The sequence below is a fragment of the Pelophylax lessonae genome (genome assembly GCF_965119305.1).
Source record: "Pelophylax lessonae genome assembly, chromosome: 4".
In the NCBI taxonomy this organism is placed as follows: Eukaryota; Metazoa; Chordata; class Amphibia; order Anura; family Ranidae; genus Pelophylax; species Pelophylax lessonae.
Genome location: NC_138771.1, coordinates 53,869,130 through 53,887,681, shown reverse-complemented (window position 1 = coordinate 53,887,681; position 18,552 = coordinate 53,869,130). Strand labels below are relative to the sequence as shown.

The 18,552-nt window shown below is 45.3% G+C and overlaps 1 protein-coding gene across 1 annotated transcript in view; it reads left to right on the top strand.

Annotated features, from left to right (window-relative positions):
- Nucleotides 1-452: 452 nt before the first annotated feature.
- Nucleotides 453-18,552, top strand: part of FANCI (FA complementation group I) — a gene marked incomplete at both ends in the record, with an annotated part of 97,650 nt that continues 79,550 nt past the window's right edge. The window contains 2 exons of the mRNA XM_082253467.1: nucleotides 453-533; nucleotides 12,617-12,689. Of these exons, the coding sequence (XP_082109593.1) occupies nucleotides 453-533; nucleotides 12,617-12,689 (154 nt within the window). The remainder of the gene's footprint in view (nucleotides 534-12,616; nucleotides 12,690-18,552) is intronic.

Below are 18,552 nucleotides of genomic sequence, written 5' to 3'. Positions count from 1 at the left end.
ATACATTACTCATCGTTATCCTGCCTTCTCTGCGGTGTTCTTACCATTACCAGTACTATGGATGATCTGTATATTATACACGGTGCAGTATAAACATATATTATATACACATGTAGTGAGTACAGTCAGCGGCCTCACACACAGCCTGCCCTGACAGGACGATGCCGGAAGTGACGTCAGGCGCGGGAGATTCGGTGCTCGGGGATCCTGGTGCTCTGAGTGAGGATTGTGGAGGAGTTGTGGGGTGAGTGCGGGGTGCAGGCCTTGTATACAGGGAGGAACAAGAGTGTAATACACTAAAATATATATACTGTCCCCTCCCCCGGTGTGTATGTACAGTATACAGATAAATGGGGTGATTGCTCTGCATGTCCGGCCATGTCTCCTCTCCTATGATGAAGATATGGAGACTCATCCATTGTTTATATCTGCAGATCTCTCCGCCTCACACAATGGAGAAGATTCTCTCCCTGGCGGCTGAGAAGAAATCCGACAGACTGATCAACTATCTGCAAACTGTCCGAGATTCCGAGGTATGAAAATATCCTTCTCACCTACTTACCTACCATCCTCCACCTACTTACCTACACAACTATCCTCTACCTACCTGTACTACACTCCCCTACCTACCTACCTACCTACCTGTACTACACTCCTCTACCTACCTACCTACCTGTACTACACTCCTCTACCTACCTACCTGTACTACACTCCCCTACCTACCTACCTGTACTACACTCCTCTACCTACCTACCTGTACTACACTCCCCTACCTACCTACCTGTACTACACTCCCCTACCTACCTACCTGTACTACACTCCCCTACCTACCTACCTGTACTACACTCCTCTACCTACCTACCTGTACTACACTCCCCTACCTACCTACCTGTACTACACTCCTCTACCTACCTACCTGTACTACACTCCCCTACCTACCTACCTGTACTACACTCCTCTACCTACCTACCTGTACTACACTCCTCTACCTACCTGTACTACACTCCTCTACCTACCTACCTGTACTACACTCCCCTACCTACCTACCTGTACTACACTCCCCTACCTACCTACCTACCTACCTGTACTACACTCCCCTACCTACCTACCTACCTGTACTACACTCCTCTACCTACCTACCTGTACTACACTCCCCTACCTACCTACCTGTACTACACTCCTCTACCTACCTACCTGTACTACACTCCCCTACCTACCTACCTACCTGTACTACACTCCTCTACCTACCTACCTGTACTACACTCCCCTACCTACCTACCTGTACTACACTCCTCTACCTACCTACCTACCTGTACTACACTCCCCTACCTACCTACCTACCTGTACTACACTCCTCTACCTACCTACCTGTACTACACTCCCCTACCTACCTGTACTACACTCCTCTACCTACCTACCTGTACTACACTCCCCTACCTACCTACCTACCTGTACTACACTCCTCTACCTACCTACCTGTACTACACTCCCCTACCTACCTACCTGTACTACACTCCCCTACCTACCTACCTGTACTACACTCCCCTACCTACCTGTACTACACTCCCCTACCTACCTACCTACCTGTACTACACTCCCCTACCTACCTGTACTACACTCCCCTACCTACCTGTACTACACTCCTCTACCTACCTGTACTACACTCCTCTACCTACCTACCTACCTGTACTACACTCCTCTACCTACCTACCTGTACTACACTCCCCTACCTACCTACCTACCTGTACTACACTCCCCTACCTGTACTACACTCCTCTACCTACCTACCTGTACTACACTCCCCTACCTACCTACCTGTACTACACTCCCCTACCTACATTACTATCCTGTACTACACTCCTCTACCTACCTACCTACCTACCTACCTGTACTACACTCCCCTACCTGTACTACACTCCTCTACCTACCTACCTGTACTACACTCCCCTACCTACCTGTACTACACTCCCCTACCTACCTGTACTACACTCCTCTACCTACCTACCTGTACTACACTCCCCTACCTACCTACCTACCTGTACTACACTCCCCTACCTACCTACCTGTACTACACTCCTCTACCTACCTACATTACTATCCTGTACTACACTCCTCTACCTACCTACCTACCTGTACTACACCCCCTACCTACCTACCTGTACTACACTCCCCTACCTACCTACCTGTACTACACTCCTCTACCTACCTACATTACTATCCTGTACCTACCTACCTACCTGTACTACACTCCCCTACCTACCTACATTACTATCCTGTTCCTACCTACCTGTACTACACTCCCCTACCTACCTACATTACTATCCTGTACCTACCTACCTGTACTACACTCCTCTACCTACCTACCTGTACTACACTCCCCTACCTGTACTACACTCCCCTACCTACCTGTACTACACTCCTCTACCTACCTACCTGTACTACACTCCCCTACCTACCTACCTGTACTACACTCCCCTACCTGTACTACACTCCCCTACCTACCTACATTACTATCCTGTTCCTACCTACCTGTACTACACTCCTCTACCTACCTACATTACTATCCTGTACTACACTCCTCTACCTACCTACCTGTACTACACTCCCCTACCTACCTACATTACTATCCTGTTCCTACCTACCTGTACTACACTCCTCTACCTACCTACATTACTATCCTGTACTACACTCCTCTACCTACCTACCTGTACTACACTCCTCTACCTACCTACATTACTATCCTGTACCTACCTACCTGTACTACACTCCTCTACCTACCTACATTACTATCCTGTACCTACCTACCTGTACTACACTCCTCTACCTACCTACATTACTATCCTGTACTACACTCCCCTACCTGTACTACACTCCCCTACCTACCTACATTACTATCCTGTTCCTACCTACCTGTACTACACTCCTCTACCTACCTACATTACTATCCTGTACTACACTCCTCTACCTACCTACCTACCTACCTACCTGTACTACACTCCCCTACCTGTACTACACTCCTCTACCTACCTACCTGTACTACACTCCCCTACCTACCTGTACTACACTCCCCTACCTACCTGTACTACACTCCTCTACCTACCTACCTGTACTACACTCCCCTACCTACCTACCTACCTGTACTACACTCCCCTACCTACCTACCTGTACTACACTCCTCTACCTACCTACATTACTATCCTGTACTACACTCCTCTACCTACCTACCTACCTGTACTACACCCCCTACCTACCTACCTGTACTACACTCCCCTACCTACCTACCTGTACTACACTCCTCTACCTACCTACATTACTATCCTGTACCTACCTACCTACCTGTACTACACTCCCCTACCTACCTACATTACTATCCTGTTCCTACCTACCTGTACTACACTCCCCTACCTACCTACATTACTATCCTGTACCTACCTACCTGTACTACACTCCTCTACCTACCTACCTACATTACTATCCTGTACCTACCTACCTGTACTACACTCCTCTACCTACCTACCTGTACTACACTCCCCTACCTGTACTACACTCCCCTACCTACCTGTACTACACTCCTCTACCTACCTACCTGTACTACACTCCCCTACCTACCTGTACTACACTCCCCTACCTGTACTACACTCCCCTACCTACCTACCTACATTACTATCCTGTTCCTACCTACCTGTACTACACTCCTCTACCTACCTACCTACATTACTATCCTGTACCTACCTACCTGTACTACACTCCTCTACCTACCTACATTACTATCCTGTTCCTACCTACCTGTACTACACTCCTCTACCTACCTACCTACCTGTACTACACTCCTCTACCTACCTACATTACTATCCTGTACTACACTCCTACCTACCTACATTACTATCCTGTACCTACCTACCTGTACTACACTCCTCTACCTACCTACATTACTATCCTGTACCTACCTACCTACCTGTACTACACTCCTGTACCTACCTACCTGTACTACACCCCTCTACCTACCTACCTGTACTACACTCCCCTACCTACCTGTACTACACTCCCCTACCTACCTGTACTACACTCCTCTACCTACCTACCTACCTGTACTACACTCCCCTACCTGTACTACACTCCTCTACCTACCTACCTGTACTACACTCCCCTACCTACCTGTACTACACTCCCCTACCTACCTGTACTACACTCCCCTACCTACCTACCTGTACTACACTCCCCTACCTACCTACCTGTACTACACTCCCCTACCTACCTACCTGTACTACACTCCTCTACCTACCTACCTGTACTACACTCCTCTACCTACCTACATTACTATCCTGTACTACACTCCTACCTACCTACATTACTATCCTGTACCTACCTACCTGTACTACACTCCTCTACCTACCTACATTACTATCCTGTACCTACCTACCTACCTGTACTACACTCCTCTACCTACCTACCTGTACTACACCCCTCTACCTACCTACCTGTACTACACTCCCCTACCTACCTGTACTACACTCCTCTACCTACCTACCTGTACTACACTCCTCTACCTACCTACCTGTACTACACTCCCCTACCTACCTGTACTACACTCCTCTACCTACCTACCTACCTGTACTACACTCCCCTACCTGTACTACACTCCTCTACCTACCTACCTGTACTACACTCCCCTACCTACCTGTACTACACTCCCCTACCTACCTACCTACCTGTACTACACTCCCCTACCTACCTACCTGTACTACACTCCCCTACCTACCTACCTGTACTACACTCCCCTACCTACCTACCTGTACTACACTCCTCTACCTACCTACCTGTACTACACTCCTCTACCTACCTGTACTACACTCCCCTACCTACCTACATTACTATCCTGTTCCTACCTACCTGTACTACACTCCTCTACCTACCTACCTACCTGTACTACACTCCCCTACCTACCTACCTGTACTACACTCCTCTACCTACCTACATTACTATCCTGTACCTACCTACCTACCTGTACTACACTCCCCTACCTACCTACATTACTATCCTGTTCCTACCTACCTGTACTACACTCCTCTACCTACCTACATTACTATCCTGTACCTACCTACCTGTACTACACTCCTCTACCTACCTACCTACATTACTATCCTGTACCTACCTACCTACCTGTACTACACTCCTCTACCTACCTACCTACCTACCTACCTGTACTACACTCCTCTACCTACCTACCTGTACTACACTCCTCTACCCACCTACCTACCTGTACTACACTCCTCTACCTACCTACATTACTATCCTGTTCCTACCTACCTGTACTACACTCCCCTACCTACCTGTACTACACTCCCCTACCTACCTGTACTACACTCCCCTACCTACCTGTACTACACTCCCCTACCTACCTACCTGTACTACACTCCCCTACCTACCTACCTGTACTACACTCCCCTACCTACCTACCTGTACTACACTCCCCTACCTACCTGTACTACACTCCTCTACCTACCTGTACTACACTCCTCTACCTACCTACCTACCTGTACTACACTCCCCTACCTGTACTACACTCCTCTACCTACCTACCTACCTGTACTACACTCCTCTACCTACCTACCTGTACTACACTCCCCTACCTACCTACCTGTACTACACTCCTCTACCTACCTACCTGTACTACACTCCCCTACCTACCTACCTGTACTACACTCCCCTACCTACCTGTACTACACTCCTCTACCTACCTGTACTACACTCCTCTACCTACCTACCTACCTGTACTACACTCCCCTACCTGTACTACACTCCTCTACCTACCTACCTGTACTACACTCCCCTACCTACCTGTACTACACTCCCCTACCTACCTGTACTACACTCCTCTACCTACCTACCTACCTGTACTACACTCCCCTACCTACCTGTACTACACTCCTCTACCTACCTACCTGTACTACACTCCTCTACCTACCTACCTGTACTACACTCCTCTACCTACCTACCTACCTACCTGTACTACACTCCCATACCTGTACTACACTCCTCTACCTACCTACCTGTACTACACTCCCCTACCTACCTGTACTACACTCCTCTACCTACCTACCTACCTGTACTACACTCCTCTACCTACCTACCTACCTGTACTACACTCCCCTACCTACCTACCTACCTGTACTACACTCCCCTACCTACCTACCTGTACTACACTCCCCTACCTACCTGTACTACACTCCTCTACCTACCTACCTGTACTACACTCCTCTACCTACCTGTACTACACTCCCCTACCTACCTACCTGTACTACACTCCTCTACCTACCTACATTACTATCCTGTACTACACTCCTCTACCTACCTACCTGTACTACACTCCCCTACCTGTACTACACTCCTCTACCTACCTACCTGTACTACACTCCCCTACCTACCTGTACTACACTCCTCTACCTACCTACCTGTACTACACTCCCCTACCTGTACTACACTCCCCTACCTACCTACATTACTATCCTGTTCCTACCTACCTGTACTACACTCCTCTACCTACCTACATTACTATCCTGTACTACACTCCTCTACCTACCTACATTACTATCCTGTACCTACCTACCTGTACTACACTCCTCTACCTACCTACATTACTATCCTGTACCTACCTACCTGTACTACACTCCTCTACCTACCTACATTACTATCCTGTTCCTACCTACCTGTACTACACTCCTCTACCTACCTACCTACCTACCTACCTGTACTACACTCCTCTACCTACCTACATTACTATCCTGTACTACACTCCTACCTACCTACATTACTATCCTGTACCTACCTACCTGTACTACACTCCTCTACCTACCTACCTACATTACTATCCTGTACCTACCTACCTGTACTACACTCCTGTACCTACCTACCTGTACTACACTCCTGTACCTACCTACCTGTACTACACCCCTCTACCTACCTACCTGTACTACACTCCCCTACCTACCTGTACTACACTCCCCTACCTACCTGTACTACACTCCTCTACCTACCTACCTGTACTACACTCCCCTACCTACCTGTACTACACTCCTCTACCTACCTACCTACCTGTACTACACTCCCCTACCTGTACTACACTCCTCTACCTACCTACCTGTACTACACTCCCCTACCTACCTGTACTACACTCCCCTACCTACCTGTACTACACTCCCCTACCTACCTGTACTACACTCCCCTACCTACCTACCTGTACTACACTCCCCTACCTACCTACCTGTACTACACTCCCCTACCTACCTACCTGTACTACACTCCCCTACCTACCTACCTGTACTACACTCCTCTACCTACCTACCTGTACTACACTCCTCTACCTACCTACCTGTACTACACTCCCCTACCTGTACTACACTCCTCTACCTACCTGTACTACACTCCCCTACCTACCTACATTACTATCCTGTTCCTACCTACCTGTACTACACTCCTCTACCTACCTACCTACCTGTACTACACCCCCTACCTACCTACCTGTACTACACTCCCCTACCTACCTACCTGTACTACACTCCTCTACCTACCTACATTACTATCCTGTACCTACCTACCTACCTGTACTACACTCCCCTACCTACCTATATTACTATCCTGTTCCTACCTACCTGTACTACACTCCCCTACCTACCTACCTGTACTACACTCCTCTACCTACCTACATTACTATCCTGTACCTACCTACCTGTACTACACTCCTCTACCTACCTACCTACATTACTATCCTGTACCTACCTACCTGTACTACACTCCTGTACCTACCTACCTACCTGTACTACACTCCTCTACCTACCTACCTACCTACCTGTACTACACTCCTCTACCTACCTACCTGTACTACACTCCTCTACCCACCTACCTACCTGTACTACACTCCTCTACCTACCTACATTACTATCCTGTTCCTACCTACCTGTACTACACTCCCCTACCTACCTACATTACTATCCTGTACCTACCTACCTGTACTACACTCCTCTACCTACCTACCTGTACTACACTCCTCTACCTACCTACCTACCTACCTTTACTACACTCCCCTACCTACCTGTACTACACTCCCCTACCTACCTACCTGTACTACACTCCCCTACCTACCTACCTGTACTACACTCCCCTACCTACCTGTACTACACTCCTCTACCTACCTGTACTACACTCCTCTACCTACCTACCTACCTACCTGTACTACACTCCCCTACCTGTACTACACTCCCCTACCTACCTACCTGTACTACACTCCTCTACCTACCTACCTGTACTACACTCCCCTACCTACCTACCTGTACTACACTCCCCTACCTACCTGTACTACACTCCTCTACCTACCTGTACTACACTCCTCTACCTACCTACCTACCTGTACTACACTCCCCTACCTGTACTACAGGTAGTACAGGTAGGTAGGTACAGGATAGTAATGTAGGTAGGTAGGGGAGTGTAGTACAGGTAGGTAGGAACAGGATAGTAATGTAGGTAGGTAGAGGAGTGTAGTACAGGTAGGTAGGTGGGTAGAGGAGTGTAGTACAGGTAGGTAGGTAGAGGAGTGTAGTACAGGTAGGTAGGTAGGTATAGGAGTGTAGTACAGGTAGGTAGGTAGGTACAGGAGTGTAGTACAGGTAGGTAGGTACAGGATAGTAATGTAGGTAGGTAGGGGAGTGTAGTACAGGTAGGTAGGAACAGGATAGTAATGTAGGTAGGTAGGGGAGTGTAGTACAGGTAGGTAGGTAGGTACAGGATAGTAATGTAGGTAGGTAGAGGAGTGTAGTACAGGTAGGTAGGTAGGGGAGTGTAGTACAGGTAGGTAGGTAGGGGGTGTAGTACAGGTAGGTAGGTAGGTAGAGGAGTGTAGTACAGGTAGGTAGGACCTCTCTCTCTCTCTCTCTCTCTCTCTCTCTCTCTCTCTCTCTCTCTGTCTGTCTCTCTGTCTCTCTGTCTCTCTCTCTCTCTCTCTCTCTCTCTCTCCAGGGCAATTCGTCACTTCCTGGCTTTTGCAATGATTCCTGGGAGCTGAACGTCATCGCTCCCAGGAATCAATGCGCCTGCACCGGCTCGCTCGTCCGTTCCGGTGCAGGCGCCGTCATACCTTGCTAAACAGCTTCTGGGCATGCCCAGAAGCTGTGCAGGGATGACGCTGAGGCACCGGAAGTGACGGCGGGGCCGGTGCAGTGCATTGTGGGACCGAAGAGGACGGAAGAGGACACAGAAGAGGACGCCCTGGCTTCAGCTGCCCACACCTGAGATGGCAGCGCTGGAGAAGACATTTTCAAGGTAAGTATTTCTTCTTGCAGGTAAGTTCAACCCAGGACAGATCAGAGGCTATCCATTGTGGAATGCACTAGCCCTGACTGTCCCGGGGTATTTTTATTAAAAAAAAAATGTCCCAGGGTGGAACTCCGCTTTAATACCGCTAAAGAAAAACCTGTGATCTGAGGGAAGAATGGCAGTACATTGGTGATCAGTGGAAAAACGCTTCCCTTACAGTGGTGATCAGAATGCCACCCTTGCAGACAGCTAAAAGGATTGATGGCGTGGCATTGCACCCGGAATCATGCAGCCACCATCAGCCGAGAGGTCAATCAGCCGCAGCTCAAGGGACCCCCCTAGCAGCCCCTGGAGGAGCCCTGGTTGAGAATGGAGGGATTCACAAACTGTGGCCCTCCAGCTGTTGCAAAACTACAAGTCCCATCATGCCTCTGTCCCTGGGTGTCATGCTTGTGGCTGTCAGAGTGCCTGATGGGACTTGTATTTCTGTAACATCTGGAGGGCCACAGTTTGCATATCTCTGCTCTAAAGTATCCGATTGTCTGGGGGAGGGGGATGAGAGAGGAAACTTTCCATGATATAACGGATTGTTCCAATGTTCAATAAAGGAGATCCATCAATCTGTTTTTGGCCCATGGTTACATATATGCAGGGCCGCCATCAGGGGGGTACAGCCCATACACATGTAGGGGGCCCAGGCATCCCGAGGGGCCCCAAACAGGGTTGGGTTTCAAACTGTCCTCGTAATACCACCCAATTGTAAGCTCCGCCGTTCCCTTGCAGACTGGCACTATGTGGGGTGTCCTGCCCCTCACTAGCCCTCACACACAGCTGTAGGCCCTGCCCTCCCCTGTTCTCCAGCTGTTCACTCTTGGACAGGAGGGGGGACTGGAGGAGGATGACGACATGGTAGGTGGGCCCTAGGAAATGTTGGTGGTTGGATCCATGGGAAGGGCCCAGGCCTAAAACTGTGTAAGGGGCCCCAAAATCTCTGATGGCTGCCCTGCATATATGGATCAGAAACAAACTGCACTGTATCCCTATGGGCGGGCGGATGGATGTGCATGCATCTATATCCGCCCCCATCTGGGTCTATTTAGGTTTATTGGACAGAACTAAATAGTATGGACCTGATCAGATGTAGGCGGAGGCAGACCTTCTTACCATAGGAATTATTTGGGTCTCTGTATTTTCTTTTACCATATGCAGAAAAATCTGATTGGGTACAGATGTCACACATGTGACTGTTTCCAATTGGTGCAACTCAGAAGGGGATCAGTTGAGAATCCCACGCTGAGACAGTATTGGGTTTTCCCTCTTAAATATATTTATATCTTTTGGGTGAACTTGATGGACTTTTACCCCCCTTCATGACCAGGCCATTTCTTGCTATTCGGCACTGCGCTATTTTAACTGGTAATTGCACAGTGCAATACTATACCCAAGTTAAATTTGTATAAATTTTTTTTCACACAAATATAGTTTTATTTTGGTGGCATTTGATCACCTTAAGGTTTTTTATTTTTTATTATATTAACAAAAAAAAGAAATTTAAGAAAAAAAACAATATTTTTTTGCATTCTGCTATATAACATATCCAATAAAAAAATGTAAAAAATCTAATTTTCTTTATAAATTTAGGCCAAAATGTGTTCTGCTACATGACTTTGGTTAAATAATAAAAAAAAAAAAAAATCCTAATAAGCGTCTATTGGTTTGCGTGAAAGGTATAGCTTCTACAGTCAATGATAAATATAGATAGATATATATTTTTTGGAATTTTTATTTATTTTATTTTTTCTACTCGTAATGGCGGTGATCAGTGACTTATAGTGGGAGTGTGATAGTGCGGCGGGCAATCTGACGCGGGGGGGGGGGGAGGACTGACTAACTGCCACTGACCTCATCAGAGACACTAATACAATGATCAGTGCTAATAATATAAACTATCTGTACTAATGACACTGGCTGGAAAGGGGTTAACATCTTGTGGTAATCAAGAAGTTAAAGGAGAAGTACAGGCAAAGCTTATTTGGCTGTACTTCTATGGTTCACTGGAGGGCAGTTCGTTCTGCACTCCTCCTGTGACCGTTTTTCAGCAGACAGCGGGCTTCGGCTGACGTCACAGAGCCGGTCCAAGCTCAGGCAAGATAATGAAAATGGAGTCAGGATTGGCCCGCATGCCTGGACCGACACCCGGCTCAGCCTCTTAGGGACCTGCTGAGAGCCTGAGCCAGTTGCATCCATCTAGTTAGGTATAATTCTAAAAGAAAAAAAAAAAAACATACTGTTCTTTTAGGTGTGCCTGACAATGTGTAATGTTTGGAATGTGGGCTGCTTTTTACTAATGAGCACTTTTGCAGGCAGAAGAATCAGAGATCATTCCCTCTGTACAGAGCCCTGTGTTGTTTGTCAACACGGTGCTCTGGGCTATAATTGGATAAAGCCAATTAGCAGGTCCCGGTCATGAATCATTGGCCGGGACCCGCCTACCAAGTCCTGTTCTGTTCAATCACAGCAGAGCCCACGGGCAGGGGCGCACGCTTTGACCCAGGAAGAAAGGCGCGATGTACAGGTACGTTATGGTGCCCTGTACAAGCTGCCTGTCCGCAGTATATGTACTGTGGTGGATCAGCAAGCGGTTGAGTAACATCGCATACCATACTGATTCATGCTTCGGTCATCCAATTGCAGTGCATAAATAAACATTTGTCTAGGGCCGGTTCACACTTGTGCGATTCGGGAAGGCTGCGAATACGCAGCCTGTTCCCGCATCGCATCCGCACATCTGGCAGTTCACACTGCCATATGCGATACGCAGGGGGTGTCAATTAAATGTTAACGACACCCCCAGTTTGATCGCATATCACAGTGCGATCTGACAGTACGCACAGTATCGGATCGCACAAGTGTGAACCACTGTGCGATCCGATCCTGATGCGGCTGAAAAAAAGGGTCCTGTGCGTCTTTGGTGCAGTGCGAATTTCAGCCATACAAAGTGTATGGCTGAATTCGCATCCGCACAGGAGATCGCATGTAATGAAGGAGCAGTGCGCTCCGAATTACATACGATCTCCACAGCCGCACTAGTGTGAACCGGCACTAAAGGCTATTCGTACCCTAATTCTGGATCTCTAAGTTTAATACATCCATAGGAGGACCAGTGTTTTGTAGTCTAGATATGTGCTTACAAATTCTAAGTTAGCTCCCTCATTCCAATAATGCTTGGTTGGAAAGAATGTGTTTTTTTCACAATGGTTAATAATAGAGAAAGGAATATTTATATTTTTAATACTGTTTCTTGTCCTAGCTTGTATCCACTATAACAAAGCACGCAATTAAGGGGAAAGAGTCTGGAGCATTACTGCGCAGTATTTTCAAAGGTAAGTACATATGTATTAAAACCTCAACAATGCATGTTTTTTAGTGCTGTATTGACATACATGGGGTATATTTTCAATGTGCATTTTAAACATGCATGTTAGATGGAAGATTGTTGTGTTAAAGTGGTTGTAAACCTCAGACATGAAATATGTGCAAAGCATATCCCTTTATAGTGTGTATTTGTCTCAAGCCAGACCACTAAGGGGTTGATTTACTAAAACTGGAGAGTGCAAAATCTGATGCAGCTCTGCATGGTAGCCAATCTGCTTGTTCAATTAAGCTTTGACAATAAAACCTGGGAGCTGATTGGTTTTAACGCAGAGCTACACTAGATTTTACACCCTCCAGTTTTAGTGAATCAACACCACGGTGTCATTTTTGTCTGCTGTAAGCATGAATCACTTCTGACAGGTTTTCCCGACACCAAGAGAAAATAAAGCTGGACCTCCAGCACACAGCCTGTGATTGACAGCCTCAGCTCTGTTGCTGTGTGAAGGGGTATGTGCGCCTTCCTTCCAATCAGAATGTAAATATTTGCCATCACATCAAGGATCTTGAACTACGTACAAATGTTTTATTATTGAAGAAAAATCACATCACAAACTGTGTAGTGCAATGTTTCAAAGCCACGCAGGACCCCTTTGTCAGGCATGTGATGAAGGGCTCCTTTATCACATGCCTGACGAAGAGTTCCTGCGTGGCTCCGAAACGTTGCACTACACTGTTTGTGATGTGATTTTTCTTCATTAAAAAAAACATTTGGAAGTAATTGAAGATCCTTGGTGTGCTTGCATATATTTACTTTCTGTCATTGTATCCTCCTCCAGTATACAGCTTGTGGTCATTGCAGCACCCGCTACCTTGAGAGCTGATTCCAGGAACATGTACGATGGGAATATAAGCTGTGTTCCCTCCAATCAGCTCTCAGAGCTCTCCTCACTGATGTAACTTCAGGCCCTGTCCCTGCTTTTCAGAGCTGAGAGATCCAGTGTTAACTATGCACTTTGAATTGCTGCAGATAAACAGGTACAACTTATGTAGGAGGATTTGTTTAATCTCCGTGTAACACCTGAGGCTAGTCAATTCACTGGGTATATGTAAGGGTTTATAACCACTTAAAAAGCTGTTAGAAAGCAACAGGACTGCCAAATGTATGGGCAGAATTACTGCTATAAATTGCTGAAAAACAATAAAACCCTGCGCTATGGTGTGTGTGTGTGTGTGTATGTATGTGTGTATATATATATATATATATATATATATATATATATATATATATATATATATGTATGTATGTATATATATATATATATATATATGTATGTATGTATATATATATATATATATATATATATATATATATATATATATATATAATATAATATGTGTGTGTATATATATATGTGTGTGTGTGTGTGTGTGTGTGTGTGTATATATATATATATATATATATATATATATATATATATATATATATATATATATATATATATATATATATGTATGTATATATATATATATATATATATATATACACTGTGATTACCCTATGAGGGGGTTAATCTAAACCTCAATACCACCAAATGTGTGCGGTGCTATTTACACTTGTGTAATAAAGTGCTCAGGTAAACTCAATATACAACTCAACGGTAAATAAATTCATAAACTATAAATCGCATGATAACGTGCTGCGTGCTTCAAATGAATACATATACATTCAATAAAATCTGTAAAGTTTGTTTCAAAAAAGTGCTCAGCTCTTCAAAATTCATGGGTTCTGTGCTTCAAAGTGCAACACTCCGTGCTCCCCTCCTTTGTGTCCCCACTCTCAGGAGAGGAAAGTTTGCAGCGCTTTGTTTATGCAAAATCATACCGCTCCTTGCTGCCATCCCTTCCGTCTGTCTGGTTCCGGACCATGGAACGCAAAACATTTGCTGGATTACATGCGCATGTAGCTCGTGTAATGCAAGCATTTTGACTATGTGAGTAGCAAATTGTATGATTTTAATTAAAGTGGTTGTAACCCAAAAAATGGATCCTGTTCCTCTAAAGCATGAATAACAGCACAGTGCTTGTGCTATGTAATTTGTCCCATTCTATCATCTAAAATATCTGGCTGGTGCTGCCCTCCCCTCTGTAAACTGACCACATTTCTCATGGCTGCTGATCCATAATAACCGTGGTCTGTTTATGTGCTTCTGTCATCCTGCTGCTCTCCTCTCCACCTCTCTGCCTGTCAGCTAATCTCATTGCTGATCTGCTCCCCGCCCCTCCCCTCCTGCTGCTAAAATAACTGTTTTCTTACAATCCGCAGTGTTAAGCCCCGTACACACGCAGCGATTGTTGGCCGTAAATTTTCGGCCAACGTCCGATCGGCCGATTATCAGCTTGTTAATATGATGCTTCCGACTGTGACTTTTCGGCCGAACAAAATCTGGTGTGCAGGCTATAAAATTTTTGTTGGCCGTCAACAGAACGGCCGATTGTTCGTCAGTCAGTACAGATTTCGGCAGACAAAAATGTGATGATCAAGACTGGGCATGCTCAGAGAAGAAAAAACACGGAAAGTAAACCAGCACATGACATCACTTCTGCAGTTGGTTGTTGTTGGCCGACAAAATTCGTGTGCAGCCTAGAGCACATTTCAAGCAACACAACGCTGGACAAAAGACGGCCGATCGGTCGGCCAACAATCGGTGCGTGTGTACGGGGCTTTAGATTATGTGCCCCAGTGTATGTTCTTTATGAAAAATATGCCGCTTTATATTTTATTTCAGAGCGGCACCCACATGACTGCCTGACGCTCTCCTCCTCTCCTTCCCTTCCCTTCTCCTGGCTGACATCAGCGGGGGATTCTCGGCCCCTTCTACTGTAGTTCTCAGATCAGAAGAGAAGAGCGGCAGGTGGTCACGTGAGCGCCGAGTGGCGCTCTGAAATGAGGTATAAAGCGGCATGTTTTTTTTATAAAGAACGTACTCTGGGGCACATAACTTATTCTAACACCGGGGATTCTAGTTAGAAAACAAAGTGGCTTTAAAACCACTTTAATTTTAATAAATGGAATTACACTATGGGATGTCATTTGGCTTATATTTCCCTCTACATGTATGCATATGATGGAGCACTGCTAATAAGGTGTCCCATTCAATATAAAGGATATATGGGGACAGTCGGAGGAGGAGCGGTTTGATCTTTCATAAACCAAGCGCTGCAAACTTACCTCTCTGGTGAGTGGGGACACAAAGGAGGGGAGCACGGAGTGTTGCACTTTTAAGCGCAGAACCCATGAATTTTGAAGCGCTGAGCAGTTTTTGAAACACAAACTTTACAGATTTTATTGAATATATACAGTATGTATTCATTTGAAGCACGCAGCACTTCATCATGTGATTTCTTTTTTTTTTTAAATCAACAAAAGTCTTTATTGAAAAAAAACAAAATAAACAGGTTTACAAGGAATTTGCGTGCTTTGTACTACATAAATTGCAACATACAGCGACATATGACCGAACTGACATGTCAAACAGAGCTGTGTCATTCAACGCAATTCAGTGACATTCGAGGAGGACGCCCAGCGGGTTATCATGTGATTTCTAGTTTAGAAATCTATTTACCATTGAGTTGGATATTTGAGTTTACCGGAGCACTTTATTACACAAGTGTAAAAAGCGCCGCACGCATTTGGTTATATAAATTGCTTAAGTCCGAAGGCTGTGCTTAGTGAAGGTGCCAAGCAGACAGAATGTGGGACTACAGACAGAAGGAAGGTGACTACACAAAGACAGATCTCCATGTGATATGACGCATACCATATGCAGCTGCTTTGTGCTATACCTTGGGAGATCTAAGTAGAAGTATAGGGTCAGTTCAGCTAAAAGTAACATTTTAGTTTTATGTGGAGTGTGGTGGGATGCGTCAGCTGCTGAATTCTAATTTATGTAAGGTTCTTTGCCATGGGTGCCCTCTGTTCCATCACAACAAGGGATCCCCAGCCCCTCCCCTGCTGAGTTGGATCAGAAAGAAAGTGTGACCTCCTGCGTCCATTTAGATTTTCCCTTGATATTGTGATGGAGGTAAAACTAACCCATGAAATCCTAAGGATAGCTGTGGGCAGATATAGGCATATGCGTGGTCTGCTTACATCATGGATACATTGTACTGTAGTTGGTTTTTGAGTCAGAAACAGACTACCAGAGCACCCATACAAAAAGTGCCTTCGATCAGGGGTGTCCAGCCTGCGACCCACAATGGCTATGAATGCGGCCCAACACAAAATCGTAAACTTATTTTGTTTTATTATGGATTTTTTTTCAGAAAAATACATTTACACTTTGTGAACAAATGCGGCCGAAATTTTTTTTTACACTGTCTCTTTACTAGAATTGCCAAAGAAAAATCCCCTATTCTTCCCAAACACCTTATTCATGTCATACCCCTTATTCATGTCATGTCGTACCCCTTATTCATGTCGTACCCCTTATTCATGTCGTACCCCTTATTCATGTCGTACCCCTTTATTCACGTCGTACCCCTTTATTCACGTCGTACCCCTTTATTCACGTCGTACCCCTTTATTCACGTCGTACCCCTTTATTCACGTCCTACCCCTTTATTCACGTCCTACCCCTTATTCATGTCATCAGTTCGGCAGCACCAAGATTTGTAAACAACTATTTTAAAGAATGAAGCACAGAAACATTAGAGAACCAAAATATCTGACGAGCACCTTGAGAATTCCTTAAGAATTGCTGCTCCATCCATCTATCCAACCAGATATTGATGCGTTCAATTCAAAAACAGTGTCAAATATCGCACTAGTGTTATAACCCCCTCTTTCATAATAAAAAATATTTTAAAAAAATGAAGTTTTATTTCTTGGCAGCGATTAACTTTTTTTTTTTTTTTTAATTCTTCCTCGTAGGGCTGTAGATCTCCAGAGTGTTTAGCAATTGTGAACATTTTTATACTTTGGTTTATTTATATGTAGAATGGTTTTACATCTATGTGGGTTTTTATATGATGATTTTGATACAATATACATTTGCTCCATTTTTTTTCATAAACAGTATCTCACAAAAGTGAGTACACCCCTCCATATTTTTGTAAATATTTTATTCTATCTTTTCATGTGACAACACTGAAGAAATGACACTTTGCTACAATGTAAAGTAGTGAGTGTACAGCTTGTATAACAGTGTACATTTCACCCCTAAGTGAAAATGTCAAAATTGGGCCCAAAGTGTCAATATTTTGTGTGGCCACCATTATTTTCCAGCACTGCCTTAATCCTCTTGGGCATGGAGTTCACCAGACCTTCACATGTTGCCACTGGAGTCCTCTTCCACTCCTCCATGACCTTGTGTATGTATATAGGTCCATATGTGATGGCAGGTGGCTTCCCCTCTCTGCATGCGTCCAGGTGACAAAGTGGTGGAACTCAAATGGCTGGTGTGGGGCGACTTAGAATCCCAGGGAACATCACATGACTGAGAGTTGACCAACATCCTTTTGCGGTATGCAAGCCCCCCCCCCCCCCCCCTTGGGATCTAAACCTGCCTAGTCAGTATAAAAGCAGGGCCTCTAGGACAATATACTAGCCCTGAGGAAGGGAGCTTGTCTCTCGAAACGTGTTAACAGTCCAAGCACAGCGACATGTCCTCCTCCAAATAGGAGTCGATATGTGATATGCAATTTTATTATTCATATTTTGTGAGTGTGTGTTTGGCTTTTCAATAAAATGTTTTAAAGGCGTCAAAAGGTAATGCACTAGGTGTTTGCGCCTCCTTTTTTGTTTGTTTGCAGTATTCTGGAGTTTCTTCACTTGTGGAGAGCAGCACTCCTATGGTTCCTAAGTGAGCGATT